Below are 17,206 nucleotides of genomic sequence, written 5' to 3'. Positions count from 1 at the left end.
GGATTAACCGTATGGAGCATCCGAGATGCAGACAACAAACATAATTATAAGTAATAATAATAATGCGCCATTATCTATCCTGAACAGGTGTTATAAAAAGGAAATTATATTTACATTGGATAAACAATGATAATCCGCAGATAAATAATGGGAATAAGGATGACGTGTGTATTGTTGGAAAGGATCAGTGGTTGGTTATGGCAGGAATTCCCTGCCTTAAGGTATGGGCACAAGCTCTTTTTACTGAGTATTTGAAGCTTTTTTTACGAGGATTTGTAAAGTTTCCACTCAATTTCTGCTCAAAAACTCAGTGTGAACATACCCCTAGACAACCCAAACATATGGATAAGATATAGGTGGAGAGCCTCTGCACTACTTACTTAAGCACATTCACTCCAACAGGCAGTATGTAATCTGCAAAGTGTTATTCTCAAACTTAAAAGGTTTTACCTATGCACAGGATCACTGGGAATCTGAACAGTAGGACCCCCAACAAATCCCAAGAACAAGGCTCTAAAATGCCCCATTAGAACGGTATTTGGTCAAACATGCACACCACCACTCCATTCATTGTCTACAGGACTGCCAGAGATTTTCAGCATTACTATAAACAACGAATGGTGTGCACCTGTATGGAACGCGACCATGCCCACTGGCTGGGGGTATATATAACTCATACATACCCTCCGGTCCCAGGTCTGAAACAGGTGAATCGCTGCAGAGCAGTGTGCGTGAGCTGGGGGGATTCATAAGTCTGCAGTCGCGCAGAGTAACGGGGCAACCCCTTTAGGCTATGTGCACACGTAGTTTTTAGTCTCTGCGGATTTTGTAGAGAAAACCGCAGGAAATCCGCAGGACAAAGTGCTGCGGTTTATCTGCGGATTATCTGCGTTTTTTCCGCGGTTTTGCCCTGCGGTTTTACCCCTCATAATGGATTAGGTGTAAAACCGCAGCGTTTCTGCACCAAACAATTGACATGCTGCGGATTGTAAACCGCAGCAAAACCGCGCGGAAAAATCCGCAGCATGTGCACAGCTTTTTTTTATTTCCATAGGAAATAAAAGGTACTGTACAACGCAGCAGAATCTGCAGCGTTTCTGCAGAGCCAAAAACGCTGCGGAAACGCAGCAGAATCCGCAGCGTGTGCACATACCCTTAAGGATAACATACAGAATTATCTGGATGAAACTGAACTTTTACCATATCAAAAACTGAAAGAGCAAGGGATATCTCTGCAAATTAAATAGCCACTCTACTTAACCACTTAGTGACTGGGCCAAATTTTTTTTTTTTTTTTTTAAATCTGACCAGTGTCACTTTATGTGGTAACAACTCTGGAACTCTTCAACGGATCTCACTGATGTGGACATAGTTTTTCTGTGACACATTATACTTAATGATAATGGTAAACTTAGGTCGATGTGTTTATTTATAAAAATACATAAAAAATTTGACAAAAAAGTAAAAAAAAAAATTCAATTTTCAAACTTTGAATGATTAGCAGCAATTTTTCATTTTTCACTTTGGGAGTACTATATATTGGAAAACCCCCAATAGTGATAACATTTTAAAAACAGCACTCCCTGACCTACTGAAAACTGCCGTCAGGTAGTTTATTAACCCTTCAAGTGATTTTCAGGAATTAATGCTAAGTGGGATTACAGGAATGAAGAAATGTATTTTTACCACCGAAATGTCTAACTTCTGAACAGAGCGCTATAGCCGGCAGACTCTAAGGCCGCGAACTGCCATGGCAAACATCAGGACCACACAATCATGATCTCAGGGTGCCGATGGGGATAAAGAGGAAGCCCCCATTGTTAACCATTTCTATGATGTAGTCACTATTGATAGCAGCATCTAAGGGGTTAAACAAATATGGCCGTTACCGTGGCTGATACAGTTGTCAGCTATAGTGTACGGCCGACAGCTGCTGGATTGTTACCTGTATGGGGAGGCTATTTTGTTATATCTCAGGTCAGTAAAAAGACGTATTGGCTGTCATTAAGGGGGTGTCCACTACTGAAAACACCCTTCATAATTTCTAAAGCAACCCCAATAAAGTTAAAAAAAGCACATATGCAACTTCTGGACTGGCATTGTTCCAGCAATGTTAGCCCTGTGTCTGACGGAATGCTGAAGGCTGCAGCCCATCAACAGCCGCTGACAAGCAATGACGCTCACGTGACATCGTTATAGGAGACTGAAGCGGCACCAGTCCAGGAGGTATGTCCTTTTTTTCTTTTAGGGTATGTTCCCATGGACAGTAATCGCTGCGGGTTGGACGCTGGGTACATCCGCAGCGGCCAGATGTTACAGCATAGTGGATGGGATTTCAATAAATCCTGTGCCCACTATGACAGCAGGGACGCTTCTGGCTCACCTGTGGAGACGGACATGTGGCACGTCTTTCCAGACCACAGCGTGTCTATTTTTCACCAGGCCCTGATGGCATTCACCCTCGGGTATTAAGGGAGTTAAGTAATGTGATAGACAGGCCTCTATTCCTTATATTTAAAGATTCTATAGAAACAGGGTCTGTTCCTTTTGATTGGTGGCAAGCAAATGTGGTATCAATATTCAAAAAGGGGTGTAAAAGGGAACCTGGAAACTATAGGCCGGTAAGCTTAACATCTGCTGTGGGTAAAATTTTTGAAGGGTTTCTAAGGGATACCATTATGGCATATCTCAATGTTAATAAATGTTTAACTCCATATCAACATGGATTTATGAAGGATCGCTCCTGCCAAACTAACCTGATCAGCTTCTATGAGGATGTAAACTCTCAGATGGACCAAGGAGAATCATTGGATGTCATTTATCTCAACTTCTCTAAAGCATTAGACACTGTCCCACATAAAAGATTGGTAAGTAAGATGAGAAAGTTTGGGCTAGGGGAAAATGTGTGTAGATGGGTAGGTAGCTGGCTTAGTGATAGAAAACAAAGAGTGGTTGGTTATTAATGGTGCATACTCAGATTGGGCCAGGGTGACTAGTGGGGGACCACAGGGTTCTGTATTAGCCCCATACTATTTAATATATTTATTAATGATGTAGTGGATGGCTTACACAGTAAAATATCAGTATTTGCAGATGATACAAAACTATGTAAGGTACTTAACACAAAGGAGGACAGTTTGCAACTACAGACAGATTTGAGTAAATTGGAGAATTGGGCTGAAAAATGGCAAATGAGGTTTAACACAGATAAGTGTAAGGTTATGCACATGGGAAGGAGAAACAGATGCTACAATTACTTACTAAATGGGAAACTGCTGGGGAAATCAGACATGGAAAAAGACTTAGGCATCTTCGTCAATAAGAAGCTAAATTGGAGTGCCCAGTGTCAGGCAGCTGCCACCAAAGCAAATAGGGTCATGGGATGCATTAGAAGAGGTCTGGGGACATGAGATGAAAACATAATTCTCCCTCTGTACAAATCACTCATCATACCACACTTGGAGTATTGTGTGCAATTTTAGACGCCGGTGCTCAAGAAAGACATTACTGAACTTGAAAGGGTTCAAAGGCGGGCTACTAAAATGATAAATGGAGTTGGTTCACTACAATACCCAGAAAGGTTATCAAAATTAGGTCTATTTACTCTAGAAAAGAGAAGACTTAGGGGAGATCTAATATATATGTACAAGTATATCAGAGGGCAATACAGAGATCTCTCCAATGAACTGTTTGTACCAAGGACTGTGACAAGAACAAGGGGGCATTCTTTTCGTTTGGAGGAAAGACAATTTCTGCACCAGCATAGAAGAGGGTTCTTCACGGTTAGAGCAGTGAGGCTCTGGAATTCTCTTCCTGAGGAAGTGGTGATGGCCAACTCACTAAATGAATTTAAGAAAGGAATGGATGCTTTTCTTGTGAGTAACAGTATAGAAGGTTACGAATAACAGAATATTATAGGTAGATGGTTGACCCAGCTTAGGGGAAGGAATTTTTTTCCCTATGGAGAAAATTGGCTTCTACTCTGTGGGTTTTTTGCCTTCCCCAGGATCAACAATGCAGAACAGCTGCACTAAAAATAGGCTGAACTAGATGGACATAAGGTCTTCCTTCAGCCTTCAAAACTATGTTACTATGTTACTATGTAGTGGAGACGCTCCGTCTCTGCTGCGTAAATTACCCATAGACTTTCTTTGGATGCGGTAAAACTGAATTATGTTCCTAGTGACATGCGTATTAAGTGCGGGAACGCAGCTTACTATGCAGGTGTACTAATTTACACAATGGTGAATCGTGTGACACAGCCAGAAGTACACGACACAGAAAGTGGAGGAAAGCATAGAGAGGTCCCCTCTTTTTAATAAATAATTTAAAAAATTAGCGTGCGGTCTTCCTATATTTGATAACCAGCCATAAATTGACATGCTGCGGTCTGGGAATACATGCCGCATGTCAGTCTCTGCCGGTGATCCACAGCATTTGTGCTCGCATAGTGGGCACGGGGTTTTTTGAAATGCCATCCACTATGCTGTAACATCTGGACGCTGCAGATATACGCAGCGTCCAACCCACAGCATTTACTGACCAATATATCTGCAAATAGGAAATCACTTTTTTTTTTCCTTCCCAGAAGCCAGCTTTCAATTGGCTTTATTTCAAGTGACAAAAAAACGCATGCAATGATAAAAACGCATCAAAAAAGCATGTAAAAACGCAGGTGATCTCAGATGCAGATTTGGGGCAGATTTCACATGCTTTAAGGCCTGAGCAAACACTGTGCATTCCTGATCATGTGCACATACCCTTACTGAGGCCAAGTTAGCTCTTAGGAAGGAGATGTCCAGTAGTTTACCACCCCTTTAAAAATTATACTATTGTGCATATGGCAAGTAGTGGCACCCCCTGACCGTGTAGTGTCCCCCATATAAATATGCTAATGTAAACTTTCTCTTTAAATGTGCAAGAAAGCAGTCCAGGAGTTTCCTAGGTGACCTGATTTTCATTAATGGAAATAGATGAACTTCTGTAGACCTGCATCTTTGATTACTCCGTACATGTCCCCTCCTCCCATATGAATCAATCAAGCTTCAAACACACATTATACACACGAGCGAGAAGCGGCTTCATCTATGGCTGACGTCTCGGCGTCTCTGGCATGATCAAGTATTGATTGACATGGGAAGCACATTCTGTTGCAGGAGAAGTTTGCACCTTTCTACCAACAACAAGGTCAAGAGCCTCGACAACAAGATGACACCACAGTGCGATCTCCCACCGAGCTGTGTGCAGGTTTAGTGCCTGTCATTAGAATGCATTACCCGTTTATAGTTTTATAGATCTAAGGGAAAGTAAATTACAAGCAAGTTATGGCTGGAACCGCATGGAATGTGCAGAAAGAGGGAAGATGCAAACTGACGCCTGTCACTGGAGACCACAGCCAGGACGTGGATATAAAAGACGAGAAACGTTACTAACACCAGAGAGGAAAACTTAAAGTGCACTGAACACATGAATAAAAGAAACTTTGTAATAAAACTCTCTATAGAAAAGTGGAATTTCCTCACCAAACAGCTTGGAATTTCACTTTATGTTACTTTAGACTCTCTGGAAAGGTCCTTACTCCCATCCAAAAAAAAAAAAAAAAAAGTACGGTACTCTAGCGTTATACAGTAAATAGGATAGAGGGAAAAGGGGGGGAAGCAGCTGCAATTAATCTCCTATGGTGTGTATGTGGAGCAAAGCGGAGAGATAGGATTGGCTCACAGGAGTGCAGGAAAAGCCCGCAGATACAGAAAGAAAGGAAGCAAACACTGCATCCGGTTCATCATCGTGGATTTGCGCCTTTTTTTGGAGTGATTTCATCTTTTTTTTCTCACCTAATCAATCACTTGTTTCACGCCTTTTTCACCACTTTTCTTTTTGCTCATCAATGTGGGAAAGGTTTTGAAAAGTCACAACAATTATTTTGTATAAATGTACTCCGTTATACCCAGGCCTATCTATGGTAGTTAATTTTTTTTGCATAGTTGAATTTTAATGTGCAACATTTTAAAAGATTGTGAAATTTAACTCTACAAATAAAGAAGAAGAGAAAAAAAAGCATCTCTGTCACATCCTAATCAATTTGGTAGGGATGAAAAGAAAAACAAAAAAATACTTAAAAAAGTGTAAAGGATTAACCAGGGCCTTAAAGCCCAAGATGGAGAAATAGGACTCAATAGCTGCTGCTGTTTCAGGTTATCAACCCCCTTACCACAAGGACAAGGGGTCTTGGGGATTGTTTGTCAATCTACTTCTGTCGTAGACCAAATTGGGCTGTACTTCCCCCTCCCAAGGCTCAGGACTAACTCCATGGACTGCCTCTTAGGCTCGTGCTTTTTTTCAAAATGTCTTGTTTGGAAATTAAGATATTGCATATGAATGATTTGTTTTCTTATTGTAGAGCTAAAATTCCAGCAACTTCTGAGTTGTTGTGTTTTGTTTTGTTGTTTTTTTTGTAGTAAAATAAGTGCAAATGGCATAAGGGGGTCCCTAGTGCAATCACATGAGGGATGGTCACATACAATGTAACATCACCATGTTTAGTCAGTTGACATAGTTTTGCAGCGGCAGTATCAGTACTGATGTGGAGCTAAAATGTTGTACACAGCATATAGGACATAGCTCCTGGAAGCTAAGTGATAATGTCCCCACAGCCGCCCCTCCCCATTGTAAATTATCTAAGTATTAACAGTCACCAACACATCTTTTTATCACAGAAAATTACTTCACTGCAGGCTGGGAGCACTTATACCGAACTGTGAAAGGACAGATAATATTCTGATCATTTACAGAACAGACATTATGCTTTAAACCACAGATCTCAGCTGCAGCAGAACATCTGTTGAGTAAATAAGATGCTCCTGCCCTGTTAGGGTTCTGCAGACGATATGCATTTTAGGATGCGGCAGAATCGGAGGCGCATATTATGCCGTTCTGCAGCAGCTGGTGTGAAATGGCTGAAACACAGCATTGTGTAATTTACTTTGCAGCAGAGTAAAAATTAATTTTAATAAAAAACTGTCATTCTGACATCCAAGTTTATCTGTACCGAAATATACTTTTAATCCATGTGGACAATATGCAGCATGATTTGTAGAGCTCTGCAAAATAAAAATAGGTGGGCTCTGGAGAGAGGAGCAACAGTTTATATATCATGTAGGACTACTTACACTAATTTACGTTTTGGCAAATTCTCAGCTTTGTATTGTGTTAATCTTTACCCACGCCTTGAGTAAGGGAGTCACAGATATGACAAGTCATGGGGTGAGCCTCAGGAGATTTGGCAAGGATGGCATACCACTAGACTACAAAGAGCAGGCTTTAGGTGAGTGGAGGAGATTTGATATGCAAGGGGTGCAAAAATCAGAAAGGCATAGTAGGGCATAAGGCAGACCTAGTCAGAACATAAGTTGGATAGTGGGTGAGTGATAAGAGGAGGGTGTACGAGAGGCACTGTCACCAGAGAGGACAAGAGAGGCACTGTGACCAGAAAGGAGAGTGTAGGAGAGGCACTGTCACCAGAGAGTAGAGGAGAGTGTAGGGAGAGGCATTGTCAAAAGAGAAGAGAGGAGAGGCACTGTCACCAGAGAGTAGAGGAGAGAGTAGGAGAGGCATTGTCACCAGAGAGGACAGGAGAAGCACTGTTGCCAGAGGACAGGAGAGTGTAGGAGAGGAACTGTCACCAGAGAGGACAGGAGAAGCACGGAGAGGAGAGTATAGGAGAGGCACTGTCACCAGAGAGGACAGGGGAGGCACTGTCACCAGAGAGTAGAGGAGACTGTAGAAGAGGCATTGTCACCAGAGAGGAGAGGCACTGTCACCAGAGAGGACAGGAGAGGCACTGTCACCAGAAAGGAGAGTATAGGAGAGGCACTGTCACCAGAGAGTAGAGGAGAGTGTAGGAGAGGCACTGTCACCAGAGAGGGGAGTGTAGGAGAGGCACTGTCAAAAGAGAGGAGAGGAGAGTATAGGAGAGGCACTGTCACCAGAGAGGACAGGAGAGGCACTGTCAAAAGAAAGGAGAAGAGACTATAGGAGAGGCTCTGTCAACAGAAAGGAGAGGAGAGTATAGGAGTGGCACTGTCACCAGAGGGAAAAGGAGGGTGTAAGGCTAGTTTGACATTAGCGTTTACGGCCGCAGTGTTGGGGTGTGCACGGCCGCCGCTAAGCCCCGCCCCCTGCCGCGCCTCCGCCGGTAGCTCCGCCTATGGACGCATGACGCTGCATGCGTCCTCTATCTTTAGCACTGGGGACGCAGGCCGTACGCAGGTATGTGTTTGGCGGCACATGCGTCCTTTCGACGCTGCGCCGACCAGCGCCAAACGCAACAGGTTACAATTTGGTGCGCTCGGCGCAGCGTCAAAAGGACGCATGCGCCGCCAAACGCATACCTGTGCACGGCCTGCGTCCCCAGTGCTAAAGATAGGGGACGCAGGACGCATGCAGCGCCATGCGTCCGTAGGCGGAGCTACCGGCGGAGGCGCGGCAAGGGGCGGGGCTTAGCGGCGGCCGTACGCAGCCCGACGCTGCGGCCGTAAACGCTAATGTGAAACTAGCCTTAGAGAGGCACTGTCATCAGAGAGAACGGTGTAGGAGAGGCACAGTCACCGGAGAGGAAAGGAGGGTGTAGGAGAGGCACAGTCACCGGAGAGGAAAGGAGGGTGTAGGAGAGGCACAGTCACCGGAGAGGAAAGGAGGGTGTAGGAGAGGCACAGTCACCGGAGAGGAAAGGAGGGTGTAGGAGAGGCACAGTCACCAGAGAGGAAAGGAGGGTGTAGGAGAGACACAGTCACCAGAGAGGAGAGTGTACGAGAGGCACTGTCACCAGAGAGGACAGAAGAGTATAGGAGAGGTACTGTCACCAGAGAGGAGAGGAGGGTGTAGGAGAGGTACTGTCACCAGAGAAGATGGTGTAAAAGAGGCACTGTCACCAGAGAGAGTGCCAGTGCGCTCTGGGGAACAGAGCAGTTTTGCGGCACCGGCAGGGGGCGCTATATTGCTGCACCTCATCACCCTTCCTGTGACCTGCAGCCTCAGGTTCCCGCACTCCGTACAGCCAGGGCACATTACTATTATATGTCCACGGAACAGAGATCGGCGGCAGCAGCCATAGCGTCACCCAGGTGACAGCTCCCGGGGTCACCGCACAATGCCGGCTGCTAGCGCCCCGCAGACACAGGCTATCCCTTATCTTTCCAGCCACACGCTCCAGGATAGCATGCCCGACCCCAGCCCACACTGACAGGCAGACGCTCACCTCCCTGCGGACGTTTAGTAGCGCGTAATAGTCATCGTTATCCATTTCTTCCTCCATAAAGGCCGCCGCCATCTTTACAACCTTTCACCTTGACCGCTGAGTGCAGCGGGAACATAGATCAGCAAGGAGGGAAGAAGCACCCCACAGTGACATCTGCAGGACTGGGGCGGAACTACAACTGTTATTGCTCCTTCAGCAGCTGGACAGCGCGCACCTGAGCGGCGATGAGAGAGAACTAATGACCCCACAATCCTGGATAGGCAAAGCAGTGTGTGACTTTGTCTTTTCCAAATTGTAAACCAAATGGCAGAGATAGAAATCAGGATAAGGACTGTTTTTTTGTTCTTGGATTCATCTATCCACTTAACAAACCCAGCTCTGCTGCATCGCAGGTTTCTGCTGTACTGCTGGTCAGATTTGCCTTGGAGTCTATGACAAATTCAGCTCTGTTACCTCACTGAGTCAAATGTGCTGTTCTGCTGCCTACTCTGTATTGTACTCTGTGACTATGTGACTAGTTCAGCAGTGCTACATCACTAAATCATCTGTAAGGCGTTTCTTCCTTCTTAGCTCCTTATTTGACTCTGTGACAAACTCAGCTCTATTATATCATTGAGTCAACTCTGCTGTTCTGCTGGTTATGGTTGTTTTTTTCGGTGCTGTGCAACCTGTGGAAATAAACGTCACATTGTTTTGACACAGGAATCCAGTGACTGTGTGAACGCTGCCTACCTACAGGTGTTTCTTCGTTTTCAGCTCTGTATTGGACTCTAAGACAAACTCAGCTCTGCTATATCTCTAAATGAGCTCGGCTGTTTTGCTGTTTGCTCGGCATTGTACTCTATGCAGTGCTACATCACTAAATTAACTGTGGGGTTTTTCTTCCTTTTCAGCTCTAAACAGGACTCTGTGACAAACTCAGCTTTGCTATATATCTAAGTCAGCTCTCCTGTAACACTGCACGCTCTTCATTGAACATATGCAGATTTAGTTGTGCTGCTTCACTCAACTAACTCTGCTATAGGGCTAGTCCAGTCTTGCCTTAGAACCTCCTATGTAACTTAACTCTGCTACACCGGTTCCTCGTTGCTAAGTCTACTCTGCTTCTTCAGATCCCGCGCTTCCCACTTGCCCCTCTTGTTTCCATTCCGGTTCCACTGGGACAGGTACAGGAAAAACTGAAGATTCTGGGGCATAGATGAGAGAAGCATCATGGTGCTGGTGGGATTGGTGTTGTGGTGGCTCTCACGCATGGGCACCGTGAGACATGTACTGATCTAATGTGCTTGTAAAATAAGTCACACTTCATTATCCTTACACAATATGTAACTGTCTTTGCTGCCACTGTTATTTTATATGCTCTATTGCAATTTTTCTCATATTCATTCTCCAATTAAATGAGGCCATAGGAGACACAATTAATTCTTCTCTTGTTAATAACAAATAAAACGTCATGGAATTCCTTCATTAAAAGCCATGAAATATGAGGCTGGTATAGCATAAAAAGGAGAGATTTCTCAAAAACAAAATCATTGACAAACCTTAGCAATTTAAAGGGGTTTTCTGGCCTTGGGGTACAAGTCTACGGTCAGTTTATGTAGCTGCAGACCTGTGAATCCTCATATCACTCGCATTGCAAGCTGTCAGGATTAGTTAGTATGTAGCACCATTAATTCCACAGCACTTTACAGACAACATCACTGTCCTCACTGGGGCTTACAATCTAGATTCCCTATCAGGATGTCTTAGGAGAGTGAGAGGAAACCAAATAACCTGGAGGAAACCCATGCAAACACGAGGAGAACATACAGACTCCTTGCAGATGTTGTCCATGCTAACCACTGAGCCACTGTGCTGTCCAGTTTAGACTGCTGAAGATACTATGTGTAATGCAGCCTTAGTAAATAGGATGTGTACTTTTTCTTTTTTCTTAAACTGGTTATTAACTATAGGATTAATTCAGTAGGATATGCCAGATATTAAGTATTTTCCTCTCTAGGCTCCTGACTCATCCTCCTTCAATGAAGACCATGCTCTTCTTTAGCTCTAGGCACCGCTGCATGTGATGTTTTGGGATTGGGAGGTGTTCGGACACCATTTTTCTTGGCACCCAAAGTCAATGAGTAGCCTGCCCCGCAGAAGAGGAGAAAGGAGCCTGACCTAGGGTGTGAAGAATTTTATAATCTGGCGTCTGAAATATTGGGTCTGTGAGCTGAACAAGCCACCAAGCAGAAAGCAGTACAGCTTTTTTGATAATGTTCATAGATGAACATTAAGGAAAATAGCAGTTATCAGCTGTTCTAGCCGGTCAAAGTTGCAGGTGATACAAGGTGATACAAGATGTAGTATTTCATAGATGGACCAGAGTAGCTCTCTGCTTTGGGTCATAGAGAGGGGGACAACCCCACTCAGGGTTGGACTGGCCCACCAGAGAACTGGAGAATCCTCCAGTGGGCCCTGGCTTCTCCTTCAGGAGAGTTCATAGTGCAAACCTTGCAGTTGCTATGGGGCTCTTCAGTGATGGAGAAAGATGGGCCCTCAGAATCAAATTCTCTGGTGGGCCCAATGTTCTTCAGTCTGACACTGACCCCACTAATGACCATGTATGACAAATGTGGGACTCTGTGGTCAGGGGGTGGCAGACATACTATTGGTGCAACCTGTGGAGCTGCACAGGGGCTCAGGAGATAAGGGGGCTATTACACCATAGTAGGTGAAATTGTGCATTATGAGGAGCTATTGGGCTGCAGAGAATCCATATATAGGTCTTGCTCAGCTGTCCTCTCCTGTCTGTATCCGCCCCTGCCTGTGGTCCTACTATTTTAGTAACTGTGTTTATTATGACACATTTTTAGTTTTGCTTCAAATGATCTCTCTAATTTGTTTTACAAAGAAAAAAAAGTATGCAAGAATATATAGTGGAATCCCTTCATTCCCCAAAATATGGTAATGAAATAAATCTGTTAGCAAGCACGTGGTTCTGGAGCAGGCATACATGTGTTTCTCAACATCGTATGTGGGGACTGAAAAGAGAGAACCAATGTGAAGGATTCTGTCACGACTCAGCTGTTGGGTGACCCGCGACCAGGGGCTCTTTCCCTGTCCCTAACACTAGGGGGGCACCCTAGCTTGCCCTATTTCACAGGATACTTCTGAAGGTGAAGATGCCAGGGCTGCCATCCTTGCCTTATCTCCTGAATCAGCCCTCTGTCTGTTCTCTTCCCTCACCCAGGGAAGAGGGGCTCTGTTGTCCACCGCAGCAGACAAACCCGACAAATAAGGCAAAACAAACAAGGGTAACTGAAAATACCAAGCATACAGATATTCACTCACTTATAACAGAGGAATGCACCGGGGAATGGAAGATGAGGGAAAACCAAAGTAAGAAAAGGGAAGGGAATTACCACACTTATAAACCCATGCAACAGTCACAGATAATTCCTCCAACTCTCCTCATATAAACGCCTCTCCTCCAAGCCATGCAGCAAAAGCTAGCTCTGACATGGTTTTCAATCATTACCTAGATTATATGTAGGGGATAAGAGTAGCTAACTATTCTCAGCTGAAAGCTCAGACTCCAAGAGCTCCCAACATGGTGGACTAACCCCTGTACTGCCAAAAGAAATCGAGACCAGTGCTTCTTTTCAGCGCAGGAGTAGGAGGAATCAGACGCTGCAGTCTTCTGACTCCTCTCTATTGTGGTAACCCCGTGATAGCTTCTGTCATTTATTACATGGACATACCAGTTTTTGCAAATAAATTATATTGATTGTAACATACAAAGCAAAAAGCTTTTCCTATCTACTCTCCATATCATTTCCTCACTGTTTCCAAGATCTCTGCTTGCTGTCATTCAGTAGGAAAATTCATTGAATAAACCTAATGCATAGAATTCTGTGCATAGCTTATTACAAGACACAGCTCTGTACTTTTCTACCTCATAAGGCCTTACTTACACATCCGATTTTCTCATACAAATGCTATCTTATGTTTTCATGGGTAGCACTCATATCTGTGATAATCTATGAGGCCATTCACAAATCTGTGATTTTTTTTGCGGAGCAAGAGGTCTGCGGAAAATTTTAGAGACATGTCTGATTTTGATCCAAGGGTCGGATCAAAATCGGCAATACAAGTCAACGGGTCCGTGAAAAAAATCGGACAGCACTCAGATGACATCCGACTGCAGTCCGATTTTCACGTACTGCCAGAAAGGAGAAGGTGGAGAAATGTCTTTTTTATTTCTCCACGTGTAAGAAAAATGAATGACATTCTGGTCAAACTCAGGTCAAAAGTTTGTCAAATTTCTTCTACGTTTTTAACCCTTAAAATTACAATTCATCAATAATCAACATTATTTGATAATCCATATTCCATTGTTGCAGTATTAATAGTTGGTACCCCCCAAAATCTGAAAGTATGGTGGGATAAATGCTGCCCCCTGCAGTGAGAAAAGAATGCTGCATGAGGACGAATTCGTATTCAAGTGCAGAGGTGTGAGATAACTGCAGATAGTTTCACATCTCCATTGGAATGGGGGTGGTGGGTTTTTATAAAATTTCCTTGGTGTGGTCAGTTGTGTCCCTTTAAGTGGAGATCTCCTTTAAGCAGAATCATGTTTCCCCTTTTTCAATCTCTCCAGGTTAGCGCACAGTCTTATATAAAGAGAAGTGGCCTCTTTATTCATTAGGTGCACAGTAAATTGCTTGTGTTACAAGAGCCAAATTGTAAAATCCTAATAGGTTTATTACTGCATCCATTGAACATTACATAGTATTGCAGACCCTGGGGGCAAAGATCATATTGTTCAAGCAGTTCTGCGGCAATTCGCGCTCTCTTTAACGCTGCCCACAAGAGACGACATCTCAGCTGCGGGGGCCACGTCTTATTTGCTCGTATTTACAGACTCTTGCTTATTATTGCATGTCAGGGGGAAAAAATAGCTTAAGTGACAATGGATAAAGGTTATGCTACTTGTGCATTGATCTAGGGGGGTCCCCAGAGAGTTGTAGAACGTCAACACTTTCACCAGATCTGTGATTATAAGACTGCATCCTTATAGCTGTCAGGGACACTTGAGGTATCTGTGTCACACCTGGCAATTAGGTCCTACAGCGGTAGCCCCCGTACAGAAGAGAACAGAGGGGCTCGCATTGTTTGCTACAGTCATTGGTTACAAATCGCTTACATGGTAATCCCATCAATTTATTTACAATAAATAAGTCACCAGGAAGAATTGCGCGTCTGGAGCAGGGAATCCTGACTAATTTATGTGTTGCAAACAGGGCAGGAAGCGGTGATTTATCTCTCACTGGCAGAAGAACCTATATATCATCGATCAGTTCTGTGTAAGACACATTAAGAGGATCACATCAGCTGACAACTAGTAGGAGCCAAATCGAGCCTCATTTTACTGTTGGGAATCGTTACAAACTGCTATCATATGAGAAAAAGGCTTATCTTCCTTTCCCGAGCATCCTTTCTTGGATTACATACTTGAGATTTTATGGGATCGTGAGTGACAACAGAAGACATTTTTCTTCCAGGAATTAGCCGGAGGGAGGATAATTCCGGATTGCCTTGTTGTGATATATAAGGTTGTGTAAAGGATTCTTTGCTGTAAAGGCTGTTTCACACAAGGGCATATAGGAGGGTAAATAAGACCTTATAGGTTTCTTAATTTACAGAGATTGCGGCAGGGAGGGCCGGTTTTAGGCAAAGTGGGGCCCTAAGCAAAGTTTAAAATGGGGCCCCAAATGCTAACACATTGCACATCACACAGAAGCATTTCGGTTCTATTTACATGCACGGAGTTCAGGCCGCTAAGTGAGTGTGATCGACAATATTGAAGTCGTTCAACACTTGTTTCCCGGTCTCTTTCCACCGTCTGAGAAGGAATGATGGGGACAGAACAATCATTAATGGATCACTAACAGATCACCATACAGTATCATGTTATCAGCAGCACATCTACAGTTTACACCCCATAGCCCTCTAAATAATATAATGTGCCCCATAGTCCTCAATATAGTATAATACACTCCTCAGTCCTCCATATAGTATAACACACACCTCATAGCCCTCCATATAGTATAATACACTCCTCAGTCCTCCATATAGTATAGTACACTCTCCATAGTCCTCTATATAGTATAATACACTCCTCTTAGTCCTCCATATAGTATAATACACTCCTCATAGTCCTCCATATATTAAAATACTCTCAGTCCTCCATATAGTATAATACACTACTCAGTCCTCCATATAATATAATACATTCCTTATAGTCCTCCATATATTAAAATACACTGCTAAGTCCTCCATATAGTGCAATACACTCCTCAGTGCTCCATATAGTATAATACACCACCAATCATCCATGTAGTACAATTCACTTCCCATAGTATAATGCACCCCATAGTTCTTCATTTAGTATAATGTATTCCCCATAGTCTTTAATACAGTATAATGCAGCCCACATATAGTATAATTCAGCCACCCTATAGAGCATAATGCAGCCACCCCACAGAGTATAATGCAGCCACCCCCACCCCACAGAGTATAATGCAGCCCCACCATAAAATATAATGTAACCTCCCATAGAATATAATGCAGCCCACCTCTTATAGTATAATGCAGCCACCCATTAGACTAATGCAGCCACCACAGAGAATATAATGAAACCCTCCATAGAATATAATGCAGCCCCCTCATATAGTATAATAAAGCCCCTCCATAGAATATATGGCAGCCCCCTCAGAGTATAATGCAGCACCTCATAGAATATAATGCAGCCCCTTATATAGTATAATGTAGCCCCTCCATATAATACAATGTAGCCCTCCTCATATAGTATAATGCAGCCCCCTCATAAAGTATAATGAAGCCCCCAACAATATAATCTAGCCCCACATAGACTATAATGCAGCCCCCCATAGAATACAATGTAGCCTCATCATATAGTATAATGTAGCCCCCTCAAAGAGGATGATGCAATCACCCCCATAGAATATAATAAATATAATACAGCCCCCTTATAGAATATAATGTAGCCCCGAATAGAATATAATACAGCCCACCTCCCCATAGAATATAATGTAGCCCCCCATATTATATAACACAGCCTCCCCATAGAATATAATGCATAATGTACCCCCCATGGTATATAGCACAGCCACATGGTATATAGCACAGCACCGCATGGAATATAGCACAGCACCACACGGTATATAGCACAGTGCCACATGGTATATAGCACAGCACCGCATGGAATATGGCACAGCACCACATGGTATATAGCACAGCACCTCATGATATATAGCACAGCCCCACATGGTATATAGCACAGCCTCACATGGTATATAGCACAGCACCACATGATATATAGCACAGCACCACATGATATATAGCACAGCACCACATGGTATACTGTATAGCACAGCACTACATGGTATATAGCACAGCCCCATGGTACATAGCACAGCAACACATGGTATATAGCACAGCACCACAGGGTATATAGCACAGCCCCATGGTATATAGCACAGCCCCATGGTGTATAGCACAGCGCTACATAGTATATAGCACAGCCCGCATCTCCCCAAAGAGAGTGGCCCCACAGTCCAGTACTTACTGTTACATTTAAAAAAACACAATCATCACCTCTCCTTGTGCCCGCGCTGCTTCCGGCTCCTGTCTCAGTGGCTGATCTGCCTGTTACACAGTGAGTGCGCGATGACATCTTCGCACACCCGCTGTGTGTCAGAGGCAGAGCGGGGAATGATGGGAGAGGGAGCATCAGCTGACGCTCTCTCCTTGATCATTGCTTTGAACTGTACCGGCGTCTATGACACTGGTATAGTTCAATGCGGCGGCGGGGGGAAGTCGGCGCTGGCAGCAGGCGAGCCCCCCTGCCTCACGGGCCCAATAACGGCTGTGTGATGTTCCGCT

At 44.0% G+C, this 17,206-nt stretch overlaps 1 protein-coding gene across 1 annotated transcript in view; it reads right to left on the bottom strand.

The window, feature by feature from the left end:
* The window catches only part of DNAJC11 (DnaJ heat shock protein family (Hsp40) member C11), a 202,317-nt gene extending 192,904 nt beyond the window's left edge, over positions 1–9,413 (bottom strand). Inside the window, exon 1 of the mRNA XM_073561729.1 lies at positions 9,257–9,413. Within this exon, the coding sequence (XP_073417830.1) occupies positions 9,257–9,328 (72 nt within the window). The 5' untranslated portion in view covers positions 9,329–9,413. The remainder of the gene's footprint in view (positions 1–9,256) is intronic.
* Positions 9,414–17,206: the final 7,793 nt, after the last annotated feature.

Source organism: Dendrobates tinctorius, unplaced genomic scaffold (assembly GCF_039654945.1).
Source record: "Dendrobates tinctorius isolate UK_male_01 unplaced genomic scaffold, ASM3965494v1 ptg000326l, whole genome shotgun sequence".
Lineage (NCBI taxonomy): Eukaryota > Metazoa > Chordata > Amphibia > Anura > Dendrobatidae > Dendrobates > Dendrobates tinctorius.
This window is presented reverse-complemented; position numbering and strand designations above follow the sequence as displayed.